Raw genomic sequence first — 26644 nt, 5'->3', positions numbered from 1 at the left:
CAAAGACTAAATGGCATTAGTGTATGGGAGCCCAAACAATGCCCACAAGGTTACACGGCGGAAGGTACAGGTCCTTCCCAGGTGAAGGAGCCGGACTCCCTGAATCCATGGTTTGTTTCTCAGATAGAGCATGCTTCCGATTTGAAGGCTTTGCCCGTAAATACAGCATGTGCATAAGTAGGAGAAACACGTGATACTCAGGATACAATGGAAAGTCTCCATTTTTAAAATCATGCCCCTCTGGCTGGGCAGGGTGGCATTCACCTGTCTTTTCAGTGGCTCAGGAGGCCGAGGCAGGAAGATCAAAATTTCAAAGCCAGCCTCAGCAATTTAGCAAGACCCTGTTTCAAAGTAAAAAAAAAAAAAAAAAAGATGGGGATGTGGCTCAGTGATTAAACACCTTGGGTTCAATCCCTGGTATCAAAAAAAATTTTTTTTGCCCCCCTTTTATTATATTTTTTAGTATATCACCATTTATAGCTAAGACACATAGTTAAAAGCAGTGTGACATATAAATTTCCAATGATATGTGATTTTTCATCTTCTAAAATTTCAGTACTGGGAGATAGTGTTCAGAAAATGTTTCAATAACACATGGAGGGGCTGGGGATGTGGCTCAAGTGGTAGCGCGCTCGCCTGGCATGCGTGCGGCCCGGGTTCGATCCTCAGCACCACATACCAACAAAGATGTTGTGTCCACCGAGAACTAAAAAATAAATATTAAAAATTCTCTCTCTCTCTCTCTCTCTCTCTCTCTCTCTCTCTCTCTCCTCTCTCACTCTCTCTTTAAAATAAAAAATAAATAACACATGGAATGAAAGCCACCTCCTTGACTAACTCTTGCTCTGAACCGCCGTGTCTTTGGGAATCACACCTCCTCACAGACTGCTTTTGTGTATATTTTCAGATACGTACAGATACGTTTTTTTTTAAAGAGTGTTCATATAAGGGCTGTGCTTTAGCATTATTATACTGCACACACTGTTCTGCAAATGAAGTCCTCCGTACCTTCCCGATGAATGTGGCCACCCAGAAAGCAATACATACAAACCGCTAGAAATACCCAGGTGTCCCCAAGCAATCAACCACGGGCTCGACAGCGGGTGGCAAGCAACTCTTTACTCTGTGCTGGGCCTGGCTAGCAAGCTCCTGGGCAGGCAGACCACCTGTTGATACATGCCACCGCAGCGCTGCCCTTGGCCCCCGCTGGAGGACTCAGGGGTACCACCTATGCGATGGGCTAATTTTAAAATTGGGGTGGGAAAAAGGGAAGGAACCAATTAAGGCTAAATACGATATCCTGGAAATGGCCACCAGACTTTCTGTCTCCCACAAGTGCACACTTCTCCTCCGGGCTGCTCCGGTGTCTGGCTGACTGACGGGAGCAAGGTCAGGATGAGCTGTGCAGGTGTAGCTCTGCCCACGGCTGGGGAGTTGCTGGGTCACCTTTGAGCCAGGAAACACCTAACCCTGCCTCTGAAGCTACTGGCTTCTGCTTCCCCCAGCAGGAGTCCCTTCCTCAGACCCGTGGCTTCCGCTCTCTAAGGATGGATGGCTACTCGCCACCGTAGGCTGAGACCCCAGGTCGGGCCACACCAGGAGAGCAGAGAGCCACAGAGGTGTGCCTGCCACACCAGGCCCTCTCCTCTGCAGGAGGCTGGTGGCCCCGGGAGGCTGGGGACAAGCTGAGCCTCACTTGCTTGTTAAGGGGGATGTGGGAAAGTAGACGCACGCAGTTTGCTCTTCAAAACCAAGCTTGTGAGTGAATCTTAGTCAATGCTGTTAGAAACCAGGCGATGCTCCGATAAAAGTTCAGTGGAGAGCTGTTTCCTCACATGGTAGGGCCTGGAACAGGGGCCTGATTTGGCCAGGCACAGCGGCTACCCACTGGGTGGGTTTGTGGTCTCTGGTCACCATGTGTGTCACCTGCCAGGATCCATGGAGTCCTGCCTTTGAGCCAGCAAGTTCACGTGGCCCCAGGGGAGAGAGACAGGGTGACAACAGGGGCCCTGATGGACAGCCACATGCCTGCCACCTAACACCATTCTGAATAGATGCCCAGCCTCTGCAGAAGCTCCTGGGGGGGCGCCTGGTCCTCACAGGCACCAGGAAGCCTGGGCCCTGGGGGCTGTAACTTGCCCAGGAGCCCCCAGCCACACAGACTGGTCAGAGTCCATCACGAGGCCTGTTACTAGAAGTGCCTCAGCCTTCCTTTGCCTTATAAGAAATGTCCTTGCAGCCTTCGGTCCGGTACCATAGGCGTGAACAGAACCCCATCTGAGGTCCATAATACCACAGCCCCTATTTGTTTGAAAACTGACAAACAGGAATACTTTTTTTTGTAATCTATAAATGTTACTTTTTAATAAAAAGCTTATTAACGGGAAGAACATTACTGACCCATGATAAAGAGGACAAGCGGCAGGTCCACTTCAGCCAGTTAACCAGCACGTGGCAGAAAAACCTCCCAGAGTTGAAGTGGCAGGAGTCAAGACAGAAGGGACCGCTGGAATCCGTGGGCCTGCCCTGGGTCTATAAAGTCCCCTGAGCCCTGTGCCAGGTGCTTTACTGACCATCTTCCTGGAGGAGCGTCTGTTACCAGGCCTGTGTTCCCGGTGGCTCTGAAGGTGGAGTGTAAACAGCAGGTACCTCCATGGAGAACAGAGGCCCGGCTCTAGGCACACAGAGCCACGAGGGGCACTACCTCGGCCACCCGGCAGCTGACCCAGGGCCCACTGCCCAGGGGCTACCCACATGGCTGGGGAGGGATGACCGTCTCACAGGCAGCCTGAAGCTCATGCTGCTTCCAGAGAAAACTAACTGCGGGAGAAGTAGACTCGTGACATTGTCAGAGAGCACGGGTTAGGAGCCGCTCCCTTCAGATACGGGGAAGTGGAGGGACGCCACCGGGCTCCTGAGAACGTAAGAGCTGGACTGAGACTGAGAACTCTGTCCCCAGGCCACGCTGCCGGTGATGTCCACAGGCCACCTGGCTTATAATCACCATCTCATCCAAATAAACTTTTTTCCCAACAGGTCAGTTTTTTTCTTTTTTTTTAAACTTAAAAAAAATAATGGAAACAAACAAACAAAAAGACAAAAAGAAACACCCAACAAGGCATTTCTTATTAATTTTAAAACATGACTCTTGCCGAGTCCCATCTTCTAATTTCAACAACAGGGACCCGTACGTGAAACACCGTGGTCCTACCTCTGAGTACAGAATCACTCTTGTCTTCTTGTGGTGCTGGGAATTGAACCCAGGGCCTTGCACATGCTGAGCGAGCACTAAGTCCGCTCCCGCCCCTTTTTATTTTTCATTTTGAGACAGGGTCTCGCCCAGTTGCTGAGGCTGGCCTTGAACTTGTGATCCTTCTTCCCCAGCTTCCCAAGTCACTGGGATTTCAGGTGTGTGACACCACGCCTGGTTACAGAATCACTTTTGAACCCCACAGGGACCAGGGGGGCATTTCAGAACTGACTGCTACGTCAGACCAGCCTGGATATCGCACTCCCCCCGCCTCCCGCCCCAGGAGAGCCCCTCACCCACGCTCCACACTGCTTCCCCACCTCCTCCCACCCAGCGCCGGGAACTCGGAGGTTCGACCCCGCACCCTGGGCTGGACCTCCCACCTGGCTCCGTGGTGCCCTGCTTGCTCCCCGGCTGGTAGGATGGGTCCTCGGAGGGTAAGTGCTGTCGGGCAGTGGAGAGACGGTCCAGCTGGCCAGAGTCACGTGCAGAAGACCCAGGGGGAAGTGAGAGTATGCCCCAGGCCTGACCTCTGGTGGACCGAGTGGCCGGGCCGGGGAGCAGCTGGCCCAGCAGGCCCTGGGCGCCATCCCTAGGAGGCCAGGGAGCAGAGTGGGTGGTGGAATGCCAAAGGGGAACTCGAGGCAGGGTGGAGGACGGGGCAGTGCAGGGCCACTGACAGCCACCAGTCAGCCGAGAAGCCACAGAAAATGACAACTGCAGAGAAAACCCAAGTCCCTGGCTGGAAACGCAAAAGGCTGGTGAAGAAGCAGCCAGCTCCCCGCGAGGGCTCCTGTTGGCCTTTTCTGAAGGCTCAGCAGAGGGGGGCGGCCTCCTAACAAGGACTGTTCCCGTCCACGTCCATGGGGAGCGGTCACTCTCTCCAGGGCTTCCCTGTCCTCATCTGTGGGGAGCCGCCACTCCCCACCAGGGCACGCAGCCTGTCTCCTTAACAGCTGGTGTTCCTGACCCGGCTCCCTGCTGTAGGACAGGGACCTTCCTGTCCTGCTCCCCGTGGCATCCTGGGCTCGTGAAAGGGACAGAGTCTGCAGGTTCCTTCCACAGGAGGGAACGCCTTCACTGCTCAGCACTGAGCCACTTCCACCCTGAAACACACTCCCAGATGATTTAAGGTGGCCGAGCATGGTCCAGGGGGCCACTGTCCCAGACAACTCCCCTGCCTTGGCCCAGAAAAGGGGACGCGTTCCAACAAGCCCTCTGCCCGAGGAGAAGGTGAGCCGGTAAGTCCTCATCGGACCAGATGTCCTGCAGGACCTGGAGACGGAGAGCGCTGTACCCAGGATGCTGTCACTCTGGGGCCTATTGAGTGGACAGTGCTATGTTTCTCCCGGGTGATGTCAGCCCCGGCTGCACAGACCCCCTTTTGTGCCAGCTCTGGGTGGTGACACCGTTCCGAGGATGGCCTGGCCTGACACCCGGGTCTCCAACAGTCAGCTGTGACTCCCCATCCAGCTCCGTGCAGCCTGCTGCCCCCAGCGGGCCACCGGCACGTGCTTCACGTCACGTGGGAGCTGTGTCCTTCACAGATGCCTCCTCTTCCTGGCGGCCAGCAGCCCTGCCAGGAGGAACCCGGCTACGGAGGCCTTACAGACAGAGGGCCGAGGCCCAGAGGCCCAGCTGTCTCTGGTCACACTGCTGGGAAGTGGGTACAATCTCCGGCTGGACAGCAGAACCAGAGGAGGACAGTCCTGCCCGTGGGGAGTGGAGAAGGAACAGGACACCAGCAGAGAGGAGGGACAGAAACGATGGGAGGTGGAGGGGGAAGAAGGTGAGACCTCATTTACCAAAGATAAAGTTGAGCCACCGAGTCACATGGCTCGAGAAACCGGGTAGCCAAGCTGAGGCTGCTGCGTGTGCCCGGCCCCCGTCAAGGCCTTCATCGAAACGAGGGCTCACAACACCTCTGAGGGGGCTGCCTTTTCCAGCTGCATTCAATGGATCAGCCAAGGCTCGGTGAGACCCTTACCCCAGGGTCACCGAGCAAGGAGACCCGGTGGCTCTGGGTCCAGGACCCCACTACCAAGTGTCTGCACCTAATACACATCTGGGGCTGAAGGCCACCGGGAGACACCGACCTGGTGTCCAAGAGACGTGCCCGGGATTCAGAGTGACAGGCTCCTGTGTGTGTCCCAGGCCTGCCCTTGGTCTGGGAGTATGGCCCGAACATTGTGGCATCTCTCAAACTTCTGTTCTGCCCCCGTGAGTGGAGATGATCAGCCTCAGCCTCACCCAACGTTTTGTTTGCTCTCTGAGGCTGAGACTGACCTGGCCTTGGACGTGCTGGACATGAGCTCTACGGAACGACCCCTCCCTCTGGCCCCGTCCTGCATTTCCTTACTTTCCTCTCTTTCCCACCTCCCTCCTATCTCCTCCTTGGACTCCACGGATCCTTCCTCTCTCTATGATATCGGACCCTCTGCCCCACATTTTATTCTACCTCCCATGTATGAGAGAAGTTTTCTCCCTTGGCTTACTTCACTTAGCATGATGTCATCCATTTACCTGCCAATGCCGTCATTTTCCTCCTTTTTGACGGAGTGAAACCACACACACACACACACACACACACACACACACACACCTTCTTGCTCCATCTATCTATTGATGGGCATCTGAGCTGACTCTACAGTTTGGCAGCTGTGGACGGTGCTGCTAGGAACCCTGAGGTAGCTCTATCACTATCGTGTGCTAACTTTAGTTCTTTTGGAGACCTGAAGAGGGGGACAGCTGGGTCACACGGTGGTTCCATCCCTAGTCCTAGGAGGGGTCTTCCCACTGCTCCCTAGAGTGGTCACACCAGCCTGCAGTCCCACCAACAGCGCAGCAGCGCACCTTTCCCCGACACCCTCACCAGCACTGATCGTTGGGGTGTCCTTGCTGACGGCCACTCTGACTGGCACAGGATGGAGTCTTGCTGTGGTTTTGATCTGCATTTCCCTGACTGCTGGGGATGCTGAGCATCTTTTCATGTTTGTTGGCCATTTGTTCTTCTTGTTTGGAGAAGTATCTGTTTGGTTCTTTTGCCCATTTATTGATTGGGTTATTTGTGTTTTTGTTGGAGTTGAGCTTTTTGAGTTCTTGATGTCTTTGGATGCTAATCCCCCATCAGAGACACAGCTGGCGAAGATTCTCTCTTCCTGCAGGCTCTGTCTCCACGCTCCTGATCATTTCCTTTGCATACTGAAGTTTCCTGGTTGGACGGCATCCCACTTACTGACTCTTGGTTTTATTTCTTGTGCTTTGGGGTCTTGTTAGGGAAGTCGGTGCCTGCACCCTAGGTTTCAAGGTGGGCTGAGCCCAGCTCAATAAAGGGCTCCCCAGGTGACACGGTGTGAACGGTGAAGCCAAGGGGTCGATGTTGGGGAGGCAGCAGTGCAAACCGGGGTTCAGGTAGCTGCCCTTGTCCACCCAGCAGCCACAGCAGGCACCGAGAGACTTAGCGCTCACTGTCGCAAACCCACAGGATATTTCTGCTCTTCTCCAGAGGGAAGCATCCTCCTTACTGGAAACCAGTCGTTGGGCTCTGTTTTCAGACAACATGATACAGTATCAAGGAGTCAAAAAAACGGAGACCCAGACATTGTAGACAGGAAAAGTCGTGAAAATGTCACCAAGAAAAGCTGATGCCTGGCTGGTGGTGGGTTTTTTTTTTATTTTTGAGGCAGTTCAGGTTTAAGTGGAATGAGGCTGTGGAAAAGAAAGCGGGTGGAAAGTGGGGCTTCTGGCTTTGGAGTTGACGCGAGCGGCAGACGCTGTGGTCTGGAGGCTTTCGCCCGCCCACCTTCGCCTGCACCCGTGAAAAGCAGCCTTGGGAAGGAGCAGGGGGCTGCGTTCTTCAGACACCCTAAAGACCCGCGCGCAGGGCTCGGCGAAGGAACTTTAAAAATAGATTGCGGTGCTGGTCACCGACCGACGTCCCGGGCACGGGTACTAACTACTGTAGGGAAACCCTGGACAAAAGCCACCAGAGCCAAGAGCAGTCGGGCTGCCCCGAGAGCCTGCAAGTTAACGAAGCCTAATTACAAAACCAGAAGTCGGCTGGGCTCTGACTTCGCAGCGCCTGACTGTCGGCAGAGTGTTCGCGTCTCCGTTCTGCATCTCCTGTGTTGGGGGCTTGGATGGACGCTTCTCAGGGCCCCCGTGCTCCATGACCCCTGTGGAGGAGCCCTCAGGGAGTTTATAGTTGATGAAAACGGACAGCACCGGGCCCAGGGTCCTGCCTGTCCCCTGGTTGGAGAGGAGATTTAGAAAATCATTACCAAACTGAGAAGGCAGAGAAGGCCAACTCCTCTTGTGTTCGCTGGCCTTGCTGGGACAGAACCCAGAGCCCAGGCTGGCCTGGCAAGTGCTGGGCCACTGAGTGACACCTCGGCCAGGAGATGCTCCTTCCTGCTGACCAGGAGTGGCACCACTACAGGGGAACCGCTCCCTCTCCCCCGGGGCCTTTGAGTCACCGGAGTCACCGAGCTTCCTTGCACCGTCTGCTTTCAAAGGCTTCCAGACTCAATGCGGGACTCAGGGAGGAAAAAACCCAACAACCTGTGAGGCCCCGGGTCAGGGAGCAGACAGAAATTGGAAGGAGCCACAAAAAAGCAAATAAATGAATAAAAAGACTTCTAGGCAACGCGACTGGGTAATGGATCCTCCGGGAGAGAGAGGGGTGTCGGGGCCAGCTCTCGGCAGCTGACGGGAGCCCTGCATCCGCCTCCACGTGGTCATCAGGCACTGGACATTCTAAACCAGGCGCACACACGGCTCACCGTGAAACACACAGCCCTTAAAGGCAGTGGCCCCAAGGTCTTCAAGTCCAGACGCCCACCTCGTCTGTCCGTCCTCTTTGCTCTTGGAGCCCTTCCGTCCACTGAACCTGGGTGGCAGCGGCTCAATCTCAGGATGTCAGCGTTTGCACCACAAAGATGAGCTGCACGGCCGGTCAGCGGCCCTGTCCAGGGGAGCCGGGTGTGAACCCCTGTCCCACGTGCTGCAGGAGGTGGCCGACTCCGTGTGGAGGCCCCAGAGGGACTGTGAGAACAGGAGGGAAGATGAGTGGCCTCGCTGAGATGGCCATGTTCAAGGCCCAGCTCGGTGGCCTCTGAGGGGCTTCAAAGTTGGCGTCCTGGAACCCTCCTGCGAGGTGGCCATGCTCAAGCTGCAGGACAGAGCTGCCCATAGGCCAGCACAGAAGGGCACCATGGAGACGCTACTGCACCTGGGCTCTGCTGACTCCGCACTGTGACTCACGTCCACTGCTTCGACTGTTGCCCTTCCAGGGCCCCTGCCCCACGGAACGTACCCTCCATGAGGAGAAGGGTGCGCCTCACTTTCTACAGCTTCCCCAGCCCCTAAGAGGGGGCCCAGCTCGGGATGCTGGCGAACACCTGAGCAACGAGCCGGGGAGTGGACGTCCCTGCATGTCCCCCGCCGGGGTGGGGTGGGGGATGACGGCCGGGCCTTGGCCTCCCAGGTGGAGCTCACTGCGCAGGCCGGCAAGGCTCTCTCTGGCCTGCTCTTAGTTCCGCTCCTCCTCACTGAGAAAGGGTCCCAGAGAGGAAATCTCACCCCCACGTGGAGCGGTCTCCAGGGAACCGCGTGTTTTCCCCAGGGCCTTCTCACCCTGGCCCTCTGCAGCTGGGTTTCTGCAGGAGGAAGGGTGGGGCCGGGTCACTCCTCTGTCTCAGAGGCTGGACCGGGGAGCTCCCTGGGCAGTCTCTGCGTTCTGCTATTCACCTGGGGTAGGGGACAGTGCAGGCTGGGCTCGCCCTGTCCTCTGTGCAGGGTCGCAGTGGGCCCAGGACCTCTGAGGAAGTCCCACGGTGTGGTGTCTGATCCCGGCCTCTCTCCGACCAGCTGGTGACTTTAGGGAAGTCAGTGCCCTGAGTGGCCGCTGGGCCACAGGGGTCACTTTTCCTAATGCATCAGAAGCACTACCTCTGAAGAAGCTCCTGCTATGTTTAAAGCCTAAGTCACTATTTAAACAGCCCAAGGTCAAGGGCACAGAGGTGGGCATCAGCGCAGCTGTGAGAGTCTCTGCCCGGCTTGAGCCCTTAACTCTCTCGCCGAAGCTCGGTGCTGTGACCCTGGGCTGCACCTCCCACCCCTTCTACATTTTGAGATAGGGTCTCTCTAGGTTGCCAAGGTTGGCTTCAAAATGGTCATCCTCCTGCCTCCGCCTCCCCCCGGCCCCTGAGTAGCTGGGTTAATAGGCGTGTGCCACCACGTCTGGTCATATTTAAACGGGGTCGTGATTTTTCTTTGCCCCTCAACGACTGGTTTTCACTCCCAGGGGTCGAGTTGCCCGTGGAGAACCCACAGGGACAGCACAGGACACAGGGCCAGAGAGCCCACGGGGGCCTGGTCAGTGCTTCTCCGTGTAGGTGCCGACCAGCAGCAGCAACCGGAGCCCGTCTGAGATTCAGGGTGCCTGAAACCTGTGTGTCTAGCCTTCCAGGGTGCCCGAGGGCACTGAAGTCCCAGACCAGGCTGCTGGGACGTCCATCCACGGCGGCCATGGAAATGAGACTGGGGGGCCCTCATAGGCTTTGAGGTGCGGCAGAGGGTTCTGGGCCCCTTTATAAGGAGTGTCCTGGTCGTCGTGAGGTGAGGTTGGAGCAGTTCGGGCAAAGCTAGAGGAGCCGGGAAGCCTTTTCACTGCTTTTCTGCAAAATGGGACAGAAATACGTGACCACCTCAGAACCCGCTGGGCCACACCCTCCCCCTGGGTGAGTAGTGGGACGCCTGGATGACGTCTCCGTAGAGCTGTGCAGAAGACAGGGGGCTCCAAATGTGAACAGAAGTCCACGTGAGCTCCATAAGGGTGCTGTGGAATTAGACCAGGGATGCCTATCGAGATCCTGGCTCAGCACCCAGCGCAGACGGTGCACCCAGTAAATACTGAAGCCACTCTGTGTCACCCCGATTCTCTAAAGAAGGGAGTAAAACAAGGGAAGGCACAGTCCAGCCTGCCGGGCGGCTCACTTTGACTCAAGAGCAAAGAGGAGCAGCAGAGAAAAGGTGAAGCCGAGAGAGACCGGCTCCCCCTGATCTCAGCCGCGTCTGTGGAAGTGCCCAAGAGCTCCCCTTTCTTTGTGGTCAGGGAATGACGAAGTGGCCGCTGGCCCAGCCAGATGGCACTCACAAAGAGGAACACACGGCTCACCATACTCCGCCTTAGCTTTGCCACATAGAGAACGACGTCACTTAGGAAGTCTCAAGTTTTCCAACATTAAGCAACAGCGTCTTAACAGGGACTTCCGAGAATCTCACTGGAGGAATGGCTTGGGACAGGCCCCTGGGAGCCCCCCAGCCTGTGAGCTGTGGTGTTTACCTACAGAACCACCACTCGTGACGAGACCCGGGACTGTGAGTTCTCTGTCCTGCATGGCTGCCCACTGTCTTCCGCCAGAGGCTGGAATCCATGCCCGACAGGAAGCGGAACCTCACCCTGCTCCCTAATGTCCACCCCAAGGTGCAGGCGCCCGTGAGAAGGCTCTCTTGATGCCCGAAACACAGACAGCCTGGAGGTCCGGCGGAGCACAGCAGCGGAGGACACTGCAGACTCGAGACTCGGGAGACCCTGACCTGAGGCTGCGCTCTGTCCCCTCAAGATGCGGAGTCTTAAGGGAATCCCCCGCGCCTCTGAATTTTGACCTCCTGAGTTCCAGGATGAGGTGATGGACAGTTCTCCTCCCACTTAACAGTTGACCTCCAAGCCCTGCATCAGGACAGCCCTGAGCACTCCCCACCAGAGGGACGCAGCAGCTGTGGACAGGAACCCCTGAAGGACTTCCCCAGTCCCTCAAATGCAGGCCAGACGAATGGCCCACAGGAATACCCAGAATGCACTTTGGAGTGGAGCCGGTGTGTCTGGGACTATTACAGACCCTCTGCCAAGAGCACTGGGTTCTGATCCCAGGAAGGCCTTGCTTCTGAGGGTCCCCCCATGTAGATCCCGTCACGTGAGTCCCCAGGGTGGCTGCAATTCTGCTCTGAGAATCCAGGTCACCAACGGAAGCTGGGTGAGACTCCTCTCCACCCCTCAGGCCTGAGACACCTGGGGACAGGCTGCTGCTGAGACCAAACGTCCTGCTGCCTTAGCACAGGGCACACCGGCCCAGGCCCTGCGGTGGGTGAGGTCTGTATTTCCTGGACATTTCCTCTCTGCCCCATCCTGCCCACTTCCTCTGCAGACTTCCGTCCATCCCCAAGGGTTCTGCCGTCCACTGGATGAGATAATTTCCTCTGCTTTCTGAAGTGGATGCAGATTCCCACCCCCCCCCCAACACCCACCCATCAGGGAAGAAAAATGGACGCCCGGCGTTGGACTTAAGGAGTCTGCCATGACCACCTCACCAGGAGGAAGAGCAGTGAGTGAGGGTGTAGGACTCCTCTGACCAATCATAAAGGGCTTATTGATTGACTGATGGTCATCCCTCAAAGTGGTGTCACGGCCACCCTCTCTACCTAGAGCTGCTAGATTCTGATCACACAGAGGCGCCACCTCAAACCTGGCCCAGACTCGGCGCCCCCGTTGCTGGCCCCAGGCCAAACGGGGATGTGCATCACAGGGCCCTTCAAGAGCGGCCACTCCCGAGTCCTAGGGCGCCAGGGTCCGTCCTGCCAAGTGCCCACGGACACACAGAGCACGCCCCAGACATCTTGCTGATGAGACGTGGACCATCACAGAGCCCGAGGGCTGTGCTGGCTGCCCACGGCCTCCCCCGCTCAGGAAGTGCCAGTCTTTAAGATCAAAGACCAAGGGAAGGGGCGGGGGGCAGGGGGCTCAGCGCAGTTCATGGCCAGTGACCCACACTTGGGAGCACATCCACAAACCTGCCCTCTCCGACTTTTCCAGGAGCCAAGACGCATTTCAATCACAGGAAAACCCAAGTCGGGCATCGGGGCTGACCGTCCCCAGGGGGCCCACCGGAGCCCAGCGGAGGCTGCTGAGCCGTGGCACTCCCGGGACAGAGTGGAATAGCGATCCCCTGCAACGTCCGGCTCTGAGAGTGGCCTCCTGAAGAATCCCGGAGGAGCCAACCTGCCCGTCATGTGAACGTCCGCCCCAGGTCTTGCCAGCAAGTGCTGGTGGAGGCTGGAGAGGCCCCTCACCCGGCCTGCAGCGGGACAGTGACCCGGGGGACGTCCTTACCTCGGAAGCATGGTCCCGGCTCATTGACGGGCTGCGGTGTGCGCGGCACGAAGGACCCGGGGGCTGGGTGTGCTCCACAGCGGGCAGCTGGAGTGGGGATCTAGGGGCCTCCGACGCCTTCCGCTGCCACATAATCTCAAGGAAATGACCTTACGGTTTGTCGCTCTGATTAGAAACAAAGACTCCCAACGTGAGTCAGGGGAGCCAGGGGAGGGGGTGGGCAACCGCTTCAGCGTCTCCCGGGCCTGCTGGCCGCCCAAGGCCCTCTTCATCACACCCTGAAACACAGGGGAAGTGTTTCCTGTTCCCCGACCCCCCGACGAGGCACCAGGGGGCTGGGAGCTCCTCGGGAGCAGGCCCTGGGCCACACCAGGCACCATGCCCAAGCCCAGACGCAGCTCTCCCCAGGCCTGTCCTGCAGGAGGCTGGGAACCTGATGCATGGGCACTTAATTCACCAGTGGTACCATGGACACTGCCCTTCAGCCACTGCTGCCCGCAGAGAGGCGCTCAGAATTCCACCGACACCCCCGGCAGTGTCCGTCAGCCGCAGCATCACCCACTGCTGGAACTGCTCCAGGGGTGGACATGATCGGAACACAGCGCGCTTCCAGGTGAAGCTGAGAGACAGATACCCAGAGTCCAGGGAGGGTCACCCATTCCCTTGTGCCTGAGAACAACTGAGTAAGGACTTGGGACACAGTGTCCTGCTTCACCACCTGGTGAGGAAAAGAACCTTCTGGAACTCAGTGTAAAGAGGGGTGGAGCCAGGATCCTGAGCTCCGCAGCGGGAGAGGCTGGGTGAGCGGCAGCCGTAGGTGCTTGGGACAGCTACTTGATCTTTGTGGGAGCCTGTTCCCTCCTCTGTCAAATGGAGACAAAGGTCCCTATGGCACACAGAAGGGCTTGGGAGGAATTAAGTGAGACAATGTGCAGCATAGAGGGTGAAGAAGGTGGCGGCACGTACCTGTCAGATACCTAGACAGCCCCAGGCAAGGTGCCATGGTCCCAGCTACAGGAGACGTTCATCCCTCAGAAATCAGGGGGGGGGGGGACCGATGACCAGTCCCTCCACAGGCTGTGACTACCTGGGGCCACAGGATGCTGTCTGGGAAAGATGCAGCCTGAAACAGCCTCGTCCAGTGCCAGGTTTGCACACAGAGAAGGGGCACTCCGGGCGAGATGGGTAGAAACGGTGGCCAAGAATTCAGTCCAGATTTAGTGACCGTGTGTGGGTGTGTGTCCCACGAGGGGAGGGGCTGACGTCAGAAGAATGAGTGACCGAGACATCACTGAGAAAGGCCACACACAGGCCCGCTGCGGAGACTCTCACACATGCATGAAGGGGACAGGAAGAGGTACACCTTGAGGGGCACCTGACGTTCCCCACGAAGCCTCAGGCGTGGAGATTCAAAAGGTGCTGCAGCTCACACACCTGGGCAGAAGCAGTCCTAGAGAAAGGCGGGCCAAAGGGCAGAGCGGGAACACCACCTTGAGCCTATGGCACTTTCAAACGGTCCCTGCCGGCAGCTGGGCACCAGGCAGGACTTGACCCGGCCCCCAGCAACGTAGACTTAGGAAGTGCTGTGTAAGGAAACATGGGTCCATTTTGTGTCACTATCACAAACCATCAGGGACCAGGTAATTTATAAAGAGTAAAGGTTTATGTCATGGAGAATCAAGTCCAAGAGCCTGGCACTGCACCTGGTGAGGCTGCATCATAACGGGGCGGAGGTCTCACATGGTGAGGCAGAGTGACTGTCCCAGTGTGGTCTCCCATCCTGGGGACCCTCCCATCCCACTCACCCCCAACACCTCCAACACCTCTGTTGGCTGAGCAGATGGGGTTTCTGGCACATGGACCCTGGGGGTGAACCCTGAAGCCCCGCAGGGTCCCTCCTGGAGTGGGTCCAGGGGGCGTGAGCGGGTGTGGACAGTGACTGTGGACTACGGACTGGGAGACGGCAGCCTGTGGGCTTGACTTGGGCTCTGGTGACTCTCCAGGGCCCTTCTCGGCTCTGGTCGGAGGATGAGGGAACTGCACCCCAGGGTGGGAACCGCACACAGGGGCCCGAGGTGTGGGAAACAGTCCCAGGGCTCTTAGCGAGCTTTGCATTCCTCACCAAACATTGTCCCTTCCGTCACGGTTCCTTCCCTGCCACACGGAGGCCAGACCCTGGGGAGTCCAACCTGGGCCACGAGCTGCGGCTCTCCAGAACCAGGGGCCCTACCCAGCTCTGAGCTGTCCACTGTCTCCTAACTGGGAGAGCTCAGGACCGGAGGTCACCTCCTAAGCCTGGAGGTCTGCACAGGGACCCTCCCTCCCCAGCCGCCCTCCTCTACCTGCCCCTCACGCCCACCTGGTCCAGTTCAACACACGCAGCCGCCCACAGGGACGTTGAAGATGCAAACATCGAGTTTCCACCCAGAACCACTTACAGCCTGGACCTCCCAAGGGTAGGGGTCACTCTGTCACCATGATCTCCGCTCTGCCGCTGGGAGCGGGGCTTCCCCTCCTCACACCCCTGGCTTCCGTTCCTCGTCTTTCATCCATCCACGTCTGAGCTCCGTGGACACCTGGTGCTTTTTCTTAGATTGGCCTTCCCTCCGACAATGGTCTCTTGGGGTGTCTGCATCCTGGGGCACAGCCCTGTGGTCCCCCAGGACCTCAGGCTCCGAAGGGGTCTTGGGTGCTTGATTAAACGCTCTGCTGCCTTGTTACTGTTCTTACCAGTTTAGGGCAAGGAGCCCCTATTTTCACGTTGCATGGGACCCTGCAAACCATGTGGCGGGCCCCACGGGGCAATGGGCTCCATGATGGGGACACAGTGGTAAGCAGGAGAGAGACTGAGAGGGGACCAAGAGATAAAAATAAATAAATAAATAAAGCTTCCTACAAGGCAGTTTCAGATGAGGGTAAGGCCTAGGGAGCAGATCAAGTGGGTCATGGAGGCACAGGTGCCCACCGGTGGGGACTGGGCACAGGCCGGAGGTGAAGGAGCCAGCTCCGGGAGGTGCCCGGCTGAGCTCAGAACCCCCCTGGCCCTGTCCAGGGCCCCATCCAGCACGGCACCTGGGAAGCTCACAACTGCTGTCTGGAAGGAGTGGAACTTCTGTTCACAAAGGAAAATCACCAAATACAGAGAGCTCCCTTCCATCCACCAGAGATGGGAGGAACGATCGGGTCTCCCTGAGATCCTGCGGCTCAGTGGCCTCCGGGTACACCACGTCCAGGAAAAACAGCCCCCGGAGAAGTCCGTTACTCATGCTCCCCCCGGACAGGAGGACGGGGAGTCCTCTGCGCAGGGTGGACGGGGGACACTCTGGGTTGCTCAACCACAAGTGGAAAACCAGAGGGGGAGGCGGAGGGAGGGGACATGCTCTCTGTTTCCCAGGCGTGGACCGTGGGGTGGTGGACGCCGACTTCAGACCCAATCTCGTCCCTGTGTGTGGCCGAATACAGACAAAAATCCTTTGACGTCCATTTCTGAATTCCCTGTTTCACACAAGGCGCTGAGGCTCAGAGAAGCCAGGACCCAGAGCCTTTCAGGGGACAGAGCAGGACTGGAACCCAGAGCCGCCCGTCTCCCCGCGGCGGTCCTTACAGCGTGGCAGACAAGGGGAAGGGCGTCCAGGCCCACACACGGGCGCCCTGTCGGATTCCCTTCCTGTCTTTTTGGAATCCGGTTTTCTGTTTTGCTTCATTCCCCCTCTCTCTTTCCCTTGGCATTCCTTTAGTAACGAAATCGAGCATTTTATGATGGAAAACTGGAGTCACACACAGCAAGTGAGTGACCAGGGTGATGACCACTGCGCAGCCACCTTCATGGGGCTGATTCTGTGGCTCCGTCCGTTGTCCCTCCTGCCTTTTGTCCTGCTGGGTTGTCCTGAAGCAGGTGTGAAGCTTCCAATCATGTCACTGGTAAATCTCTCAATATAACAGACCCGGTCCCTGTTTGAAACACGACCCCAAGTCAGCCAAAGGAAGAAAAGTGACCATCATTCCTTATATCTTCAGGTATCCGGCCGGAGTTCCGATGTCCAACGGTCAGACTAATGTCTCTCTTCCCAGTTTGTTGGAACCACGATCCAAAGGGAGGAAAAGTTCACGCTTGGTGACTGGTTCCTAGTTCTCCGCGGTCCCTGGTCACCTACGGCCCCTTTCCGTCCACTCTTCCTCTTCTCTCTCCTTGCAAATAAACCGCACTTCACTGTTGCCCAGGCTGGCCGTGGACCTGCGGCCTCCTGCTGTGGCCTCCCGAGTCACTGGGATGGCAGGGGCAGGGCAGCAGGCTCCTTCTTACTGCCCGGCTCGGTCGAGGTGGGGGGAGGCAGGGCCCCAGCCCAGCAGCTGTGTCCTGCCCCTCGCCTCCCTGGTGCCCAGGACCCCTCCCTCAGCCGCTCCTTCCTGAGCTCTCGTCACGATCCAAGTCACTGTAAAGCAATCCTGGTGTCCTGCCTTGCAACCCAATGACCATGCTTTCAGAATCACATGGCACCGTCTAGGTGAGAAGCTGAGGCACTGGGTGGCCCTCCCTGATCACGTAGGCAGTATGGGATGGGGCTCGGGGACAGAGACACACAGACCCCAATGTCCTGCACAGCTGCAGGGTGTGTGCCCATCACTTAAGGGAAACAGAGCTGCCGATCCTGGACGCCATGCATTCGACACCCGCGCAGAGAAGAGCCCCTGGATTCTGGCTTCCGCTCTCCCCTCAAGCCACCCAGGGCCACCGCGGGCCACCGCCTTGTCCCTGGACACCACTGCATTTTGAGTGAGCGGCTGCAGGGCTTTTCACCTGACATCCCCAAGCCTCGGCCACCAGTGGCTGCTGAGATCCAGACAGTGTGTGGCCAACCAGGGCCGGAGCCCCAGCACCTGCCGCTCTCTACTCCCTCCTGGGTCCTCCTCTCCCCCTCTTCCTCTTGGTTCTTCTTTTTAACTGATGGACACGGACAAAGCCATTCACCCACTTTTGTACCTGCTGAGCTTCATCAAAATCCGACACTTTTCTAGAGCCTACACGTACCGTGGAGTCTTCTCGTGTTATTGGTAACCTGACCTGTGACTTCAGAGTCGCCCTGTAAATGTAGGAGTGGTGCAGAAGGCGGGAAAGAGAGCCCCATGCTTAGCGAACGTTGCTTTCTGGAAAAACCCCAGATTCCCAATACATGCATTCAGGCTTCACTCACATGTTCATATGTGACATCCATGGGATTTACATTTGAACAGGAGTGACTCAGCTCACAGAAAAAAAAGTACCAAAACCGCAGGAGAAGAGACAACAGGAAGACAAACACCCCTGCGTGTGTTTTATCTGAGACACACTCTGTCCGTACCAAGGTGGAGCCGACGTGGGCTCTATTTGTAACCTAATGTCCTGTGTGAGCTTGAAAAAACACGAAAACGGACGTCACTGGCTGGTGGATAAAGGGCCCTGTTCAGACTCTGGAACTTGATGCTCACTTTTTTTAACGGAGTTGGCTTCTGCAGGGAACTAAGGGAAAAATACATTCACCGAGAACAAATTCATTTTCATAAGGAGTCGAAAGCAAAGTTGGATGAGCTTGGCTGGAGCTCTGTCTGGCACCCGTACCTAGAAAGCTTAATTTATAAAAATCCTAGGGAAGAAAGAGCCCTTGGAAGAGGAGCCCGAGCTGACAGTTGGGATGCTTCCTGCCTGGGGCCAGATTGTCTTCATGCAATTTAAACTGGCACCCGCCTGTTTGTTAAAAGTGCATCGTTTTTCTCTTCAGGAACTACGTGGGACTAGTACTACGTTTTGTTCTGGGGACTCTTGTCATTATTGGGGGATGAGGATGAGACACAGTACCTAGAGGGTCAAACGCTCTTGATATTGCCTGTGCTTGCAGGATTTACAAAGTGTGCATGCAGCCAGAGAGCCGGGGGAGCAGCTGTTCATTAAACACTCATCGAGACCAGGAGAAAAGAGGGTTGGTTTTGGCTTTTGCTCCTAAGAATCCCAAGGGGTCCTCCTGTCCTGTGAGGGTGGGAAAGACCTGAGACGAGGTCCAAACGATACACGATGCCCATCTGACGTCCCAACCTGCCACGAGAAGAAAGAAACGCTCTCAGATGTCCGTCGATCCTGGTCAGGAAACCCAGGGCACCTTCCCGAGCCGGCCGCAGGGCTGGGCCAGGAAATAGCAGTCACTTGACGTTCACAGCTTACAAGGGCTGCAGAAACGGCCAAGCTCCCCGCCCGGGGCTGGGCACGGCGGGTTCCTGCAGCCGGAAGGCCACAAAACCTGGGGTCCTAGTGAGCCTCTTTCTACAGACTTGAATTTTTCTACTCTGCCTTCTAAAAATGCTGCTTCCCTGGTGGGCACAGCCCAGAGAGGCCAGCGGCTGTTCTCAACCACCTTACCCTGACCTGGGGCTATTTTCTACCACGAAAAAGCATCAACCCATAATGCAGACATCTATTTTGATGGGCTCCGCCTTTTCCTGTACAAAGTTTCCAAAACTTTACAGGACGCCAACGTCCCCTCTGGGCAGAGTCCCACGGAGGCTGCCGTCTGGCTCCCTCAAAAGCTCAGCGGCCCCTGAGCCAGGCGCTGCCCTCTCCCAGGCCCCACGGTCTCTGCTGGCACGAGAATCCGCCTCCCGTCTGCCTCACCCCTCCCACGCAGGCCCTAGACTGACCAGAGCGTGTTTCTTAAAATGGAAAGTGGACGCGTTGGGTCATTTGTGCGACCAGCCTACAGGAGCTCCTACCAGGCCTGGTGACCCACAGTGGGGTCCCCATACCCCTCCGCTAACATTCTGGCCTGGGAGAAACCAATCCGCACATCAGCAAAGATGCTCATAAAGCTGGGAGATACGGTTATAGCCGAAGATACAGCAGCTAAGAGAATGGGCAGGGGTCGCCTCTGGTTGAGTGGCATCTGAAAAGAGACCAGCAGGAGGTGGGGGGAGGCAGAGGACACCCCAGAGGCCAGGGGCAGAGGCTCTGACCCAGGAACGTGCCGTGCAGCCTGAGAAAGACTCCGGGGAGACGGCATCAGCAGCCCACTTCGCAGCTACGACAACGATCCAGCTAAGAAATCAGGGGTCAGCAGGTGGAGGAGGAGGGGACGGACCTGGCCACCAGGGGCTGGAGGGTGCTTGGGTGTTTGCAATTAGACATGAACTTCTTTACCAAAGACTTTGCCATCTTTTAAAGAAATAGAGCAGCGTCTCATCAGCCCCCTTCCCTACAGAAAAGTTTCTGCATCTTTCAAATGGGGCCCATTTATAGCTATTTCATGTCCTTGTTCAGAGAATTAAGTAATGGTCCATAAACTGCTTAGCACTGTGTCTGGCACCTAGAAAAATGTTCATTAAATAAAAATAAATCCAGCTAACATTTTATTAAAAGGCCTTTGGTGAGCCAAGCACCCTTTTGAGATCTACATTCACATGACCTTGTTGGTCCCTTCAACAATCCTAGGAGGCTGGTGATGTTAAATCTCCATTTCGTGCCCAAGAAAATGAGGCACAGAGAGGTCAAGCAACTGGCCCATGTCACTCAGCTATGAAGTGGAAAACTTTGGGCTCAAACGGTGCTCAGAGTTTGCACATTAGGGGGATCAGCTTTGGCCTTAGGATCAACTTGGTGCAAGGGGTCTAACTTTTTACATTTGAAAAGATACTACTCTCCTATCCATGTTCTGTATGACCCTTCTGCCAAACATAAACCACAGGTTTTATTTTACCTTTTGTGTTGGCAACAAAACAGAATGAATCACAGGCTCCCAGGACAAGTAGCGTGGTCAAACAGCACCCAGGCAACGGGCAACGAGACCGAGTTCCAACCCGGCTGACGAGCCCGTTCAGCCGCCCCGCTCTGCCAGAGCCTCTCTCTCTCTCAGATAATAAGCAGATGGCCACATTATAATGAGGCAGACCAATTTCTGTAAAAACATTCGCTGGCTTCACTCCCCAGGCTTGACCCAGGGCCTGTAGTAACTAGGTCTCAGGAGCTGCCCATCTAGGGTCGTTATAAGGACAGCTCAGAGAGGAGAAAGAGGGGGCACCAGGGTGCCGGGGCCAGCAGGAGAGAGAACTGGGAATCTGGTCCCTGAGCAAGAATCCAGGGCTGGCGGGAGGAGTCAGAAATAAAGCAACTAGATGTGGGGAAGCACTACCCTGTACTGTACTGTCATACAGACCAGCCGCGAGGGCTGGTGTCCACCAAGACCACTGGACACGATTCTTCACCTGGTGACGGGAGAAAGGAGGGACCAAGTCTCCTGCAGACTTCAGACACTCGAAAGGTTCATGTGCATAAGGAGTTGAGAATGATGCATTCACGAAGATGGTTATTGGACAGGCATCTGTGTAAACATCCATTCATCTGTCCGTCCATCCATCCACACACCTACCTATCAGCTATCCACCCTGCCATCCATCTGCCCAACCAAGAATCCACCCATCCACCACTCATCCATGCATCCACCCACCTATCATCTACCCACCCCATATCATCCATCCACCTATCTATCTAACCAACCATCCATCATCAACCTATCATCCATCCATCCATCCATCCACCCACCTAGCATCTACCCACACTAACATCCATCCCTCGGTTCACCCATCCATCCATCCATCCACACACCTACCTATCATCTATCCACCCTGCCATCCATCTGCCCAACCAAGAATCCACCCATCCACTGCTCATCCATGCATCCACCCACCTATCATCTACCCACCCCATATCATCCATCCACCTATCTATCGAACCAACCATCCATCACCAACCTATCATCCATCCATCCATCCATCCATCCACCCACCTAGCATCTACCCACACTAACATCCATCCCTCGGTTCACCCATCCATCCATACATCCACACACCTACCTATCATCTATCCACCCTACCATCCATCTGCCCAACCAAGAATCCACCCATCCACCACTCATCGATCCATCTACCTACCTAGCACCTACCCACCCCATATCATCCATCCACCTATCTATCTAACCAACCATCCATCATCAACCTATCATCCATCCATCCATCCATCCACCCACCTAGCATCTACCCACACTAACATCCATCCCTCGGTTCACCCATCCATCCATACATCCATCCATCCACACACCTACCTATCATCTACCCACCCTACCATCCATCTGCCCAACCAAGAATCCACCCATCCACCACTCATCGATCCATCTACCTACCTAGCACCTACCCACCCCATATCATCCATCCACCTATCTATCTAACCAACCATCCATCATCAACCTATCATCCATCCATCCATCCATCCACCCACCTAGCATCTACCCACACTAACATCCATCCCTCGGTTCACCCATCCATCCATACATCCATCCATCCACACACCTACCTATCATCTACCCACCCTACCATCCATCTGCCCAACCAAGAATCCACCCATCCACCACTCATCGATCCATCTACCTACCTAGCACCTACCCACCCCATATCATCCATCCACCTATCTATCGAACCAAGCATCCATCCATCCACCTACCCTATCATCCATCCATCCATCCATCCATCCATCCACCCACCTAGCACCTACCCACACTAACAACTATCCCTCGGGTCACCCATCCATCCATACATCAATCCACCCACCTAGCATCTACTCTACCTACCACCCATCCATCTGTCCATCTATCCATCCATCCACCCACCTACTATCTACCCCAGCAAGCATCCATTCATCTATATCCCCACCTATCATCCACCCACCCTACCACCCATCCATCCACACACCTAGCATCTATTCACCCTGTCACCCATCTGTCCATCCATCCACCAACATACTATTTATCCAACCAAGCATCCATCCATCCATTACTCTTCTGTCTGTCTCTCCATCCATCCATCCATCCATCCATCCATACATTTAACACACTGTTTCAGTGCTTCTAAATTTTGGTACATTTAATTTCTATAATAATCTCAGGAAAAAAACCTCTCAAGGTGGGTACAATGATTGTTCACATTTTACAGAAAACAACCTACTTTCAGAGAACTCGCTTGGCTAACAAAAGTTAAGGTCTGAACTCTCAAAGTGTGAGTTTTAGATCTTGTTTTGAAGCACTGGGCTGTTTCCCCCAATATCAGTTGAGTGAATGAATAAGAGAATAACTGGGGGCTAGGGATGTGGCTCAAGTGGTAGTGCGCTCACCTGGCCCCAGGTTCGATCCTCAGCACCACATACAAACAAAGATATTGTGTCCACCGAAAACTAAAAAATAAATATTAAAATTCTCTCTCTCTCTCTCTCTCTCAAAAAAAAATGTTAAAAAAAGAGAACAACTGATAGGATTTGATCTTTATATACTATTTAGCTTTTAACTAATAAAGCAGGTTGGCGGGAAGAGGCTGAATGTGGCTTGGCTAGTCACATCCCAGTGTGTGGGGGTGCGTATCAGCTGATACGTTCACTAACCAACAGGATGGGGTGTGAGATAGCATCTTGACAGGGAAAAGAGAAGGCACAACATCCAATAGTAATGATAAAGTCAAAAAACCTGCAACTCTCTTTAATTCCTACGACAGAGAAACTCTTGCCTCATACGTATGAGGAGTCAAGCATATGAGTCTTCACTACGGTTCTTACGGACATTGAAAACCTGGGACAATCTGAACACCCATCGGTGAGAGCTTGGTTTATTCTTGCAGTGGAATACGGGGTTAGAACGAATTTAGAGATGAACCCCAAAACTGGAGAGACAAATCAGGAAGCAGACTCACCCTCCCACACACACACAATTTTACAGATGCACAAACTGGTGTCCTTGCTTACAGACAAAAGCAGATGTGCTTATAAAATAGGTGATTATAAAACATGCCTGGGATGGAAAACCTCTAGGTGGGATGAGTTCAAGGGAGAGGGAGGAGGTACTCGGGAGGTTTCCAATATTCTACACAATGTCGTTATATTATAAGAAACTACCCAAAGCAAACATGGCAAAATATTAGCAAGGCCTTAACCCTTAACCCTGGGAGCTCATCATTCGTTGTTTTGCATGTTTTACTGGATCCCTGAAGGTGTTCTTAATCCTGTACATGCACAGCCAGGTGCAGGGCCCAGCCCACAGAGCCACTTGGCCATCAGTAACCACCAGTCGAGGTCAGGCGGCAGGGGTCCACACAAGCAAAAGCAAGACAGCTATTTAAGTAAAAAGCTTCCCCCAAACATGAAGTTCACAAGCTGAAAACAGTTAGAACATTAGGAGAAAATGGGCCTATTCAACCCAGCGTCTTCACCAGCCTCTCTCATGTAAGTGTACTTCAAGGATGACCACATGGCTATGCGTGAACACACACATAACAGGCGTGTAATTTCCCGTGGACGCTGATTCTTTTCCACCAGGGCTTGACCTTTGCCTTCACTCCAGGCTGTCCGTTGCAGGGCTCTGTTTATGAAATTTAGAGCCACCGTTCTTATTCCTCATTTGAGTCATTCAAACTTTTCCACCACAACCAACCGGGACACCAGAATACAACGTTCCGCACGAACCCAAGTTGGGCAAGCACAGAGGCTATTTTGTGCTCAGCTCCACCAAGAAAAGACGGAATAAGAAAACAGGGCTGTCTGGAAGGGCAGCGGAGCCCATTCCTAACCTGATGTTTTCCAAGCTGCACAATGAAGATTCGCACACTTGTCAAAGACCCTGAGCAGGATCTGAGGGTCCCTAAATGACACCGTAGTTATGTCAAGTGGTGGGCTAAACACCAAGATGGTACCATTTGGGGGGGTTGAAAAGGAACCCAGCCTCTCGGCTCCCGGCTGTAAAGGCCAGGAAGAGTGGAAGAGGAATTTTCCCAGTGAGAGCTGGATCCTTACCTCGGGGATCAGCCACTTTCTGTCCTGTGTGTCACTCAGCACCCATGGTTGAGGGCAAGGCCACTGGACCTCCTCAGCAGGGTGTAGGACCCAGCCAGGGGACGGCTCTCAGGGTCACCTGCCTGAATTTAACAGCTAAACTCTGTACCCTCCCTCCTGCTCTCACTCGCCCCTCCCTGCCCGCTGGCCGTGACCTGGTTCTGGCCTCAGCCCAGCACCTGGGTTGGCATCTGTGGAAGACGCTGTGATGTGGTGCCCCGCTGTCGGGAGAGCTCTGGGCCCACAGTGCACAGGCCCCCTGGGCACTGCCCTCTCTCAAGACAGCTGCCACCTCAGACGACCCCCTCTCAAGAGTGGCCACATCCAACAATGGGCTGAGGGGCTAGGGGAAGCCCAGCCCTCTTGTTCCCACTGAGGATATCTCTGGCCTCAGAGTGCCTGGAGGCCAGCTGTGACCTGGGCTGACCTGAGCAGTCGCCCAAGGGCCCCCTGGACTCAGTCTGCTCCTCAGCTTCCTGCTTGCTCACCCACTTCCAGGCTGCTCCCAAGCTCTGTCTGCCCAGCTCTCCTCCTGTCTGGCCCCGTGGGTGGGCCATGTGACCAGCTCTGACGGAGGACTTATGCTCTTCACTATCCGCCATGTTCAGTCTCTCCCCAGCTTCTACAGACCCCGCCTATCACCGCCCCCAGAGTCCTGCTGCTCCTGGTTATGGCTAAGGATAACCAAGTGAAGGGACCCACCCATAACGCCAATCATCTCCCGGTACTAGGAGGACTGAGTGAAAGCAAGCTGAGCACTTGAGTATATCTCCTGATTTCCTAGTGACTGGGCTTTGGATGAGAAAGTTCTAGATTCTTTGAAGCTCTGCTTATCTAGGATGGACTGGGGACTTTTTCTTCCTGTAACCTTCTCCACCCACATTGTATTTTTTTTTCTTCTTATTCCGTGGACTGGCACACATTTACTGTAACGGGACAGAGTTAAAATGTTCGGTTTTGGATCAACTACTCAACTCTAGGTACCTGAGTCCCAAGCATTGCCCTCTGCCCGGCAGGCCGGCAAGCAGTCAGGCATGCAAGTGAATGGGCATGGGTGTGTGCCAATAAAACTTTATTTACAAAAGCAGCCGGTGGACCAGTTCCCTGTGGAGGGTGCAGCTAGCGCCGGTCCATGCTTGGAGATGCCCCCAGATCACTCCATGCTGGGTGGACAGTCGACCTCTGGGACCTGGCCTTCCCAAGCATAGTGGTGAGATGGAAAGTTCAAAGGTCACAGGTCATCTTGGACCCAGAGAGGATTCCTCGGAAGCCCCAGGGCCAGATGGGCTGAACTGGAACAGGATATGGGTCTATGGAGGGGAATGAACCCAAGTACCCCAGGTCTACCCTGCACATGCTGCCTTGGGAAATCCCACTGACTCTCTACAGGAACATCTGCCATGTCAAAAGGGAACTTGATTTCCAGAGAAGTGATCTTGCTCATAAAAACAGTACCCTTGGCTACCTGGTATGGTGAACCGGGTCTGGGCTTCAGTGAGGGGTAACCTTCGTAGGGCACTGGCTTGCACCAGCACGGTGCTAAGTTTTATCTCTGTTACCTCCTGAATTTGTCACCCCACCTCACCGGGCAGCTTCGGTCGCCCTACCCTGTTACCCAGGCCGGGGGAGGGGAAGCAACTTGCTCAAGGTCAGTTTGCTCCCAGGGAGCTGTAGACTCTCTGCCTCCCACACTGTCTGCTGTGCCCCGGCTGCCGGCTGCCCGCCTCGGGGGAGCTGGCCCAGCCTCTTCTGGTCACTAAATCCCCCAGATTCTGTTCAAGTTGCCTCCTTTGGGCAGCAATGACTCCATTCAGGGTTTGCAAGAAATCCTACCTTTGGGACACATGGGCGAAGGAGGAAAAACCCAGCCCAAGTAATAAACAGAGGGCTTTGTTAGGACACGCCACACTTAATGAAAACCTAGAGGTGCGGGACTTTTTTTTTTTTTTTTCAACAGCATTCTCCTGTCATTTCCGTGTCCCTCGTTGGTTGAACCTAATTAATTGCTAGAATGCAACCCACCCAAGGAGGAGATGAGCTGGGAAGGCCTGTGGCGGGCAAGTCGCTTTGAGCTCAGAGGTTGAGTTCTCACGACCACCCCTTGAGCCCACCTCTAGCCTTGGCCCAGAGGCTGCGTTTCTGTTTCCCATCCAGCCCTGCACTATAGAAAGGCCATCTAGCCGGCATCTTAATTATTCATGGTGTGTTGGCAAATGAAGTCACTCGCAGTTCCAATATCCAGAAGTGGAGGAAGCGTTCAATTCCAGAGAAGTGTCACCTCCCTGGGCTTTGCTGGCCGGGCAATAATGCTGGGGTCAGATCTCTAGTGAACAGGCGGGAG

At 55.1% G+C, this 26644-nt stretch overlaps 1 protein-coding gene across 5 annotated transcripts in view; it reads right to left on the bottom strand.

Annotated features, from left to right (window-relative positions):
- The window catches only part of FRMD4B (FERM domain containing 4B), a 191079-nt gene that overhangs the window by 90441 nt on the left and 73994 nt on the right, over positions 1-26644 (bottom strand). Inside the window, exon 1 of one of the 5 annotated variants that reach the window (XM_081276146.1) lies at positions 12420-12537. The exons of the other annotated variants lie outside the window; for them this stretch is intronic. Coding sequence (XP_081132272.1) covers positions 12420-12443 — 24 coding nt within the window. The 5' untranslated portion in view covers positions 12444-12537. Of the gene's footprint in view, positions 1-12419; positions 12538-26644 lie in introns of those variants that run through there. 5 annotated transcript variants of the gene reach the window in all.

The sequence above is a fragment of the Spermophilus citellus genome (genome assembly GCF_964194105.1).
Source record: "Spermophilus citellus genome assembly, chromosome: 19".
NCBI lineage: Eukaryota > Metazoa > Chordata > Mammalia > Rodentia > Sciuridae > Spermophilus > Spermophilus citellus.
Note: the sequence above shows the minus strand (reverse complement) of the source record. Positions and strands in the feature narration are given on the sequence as shown.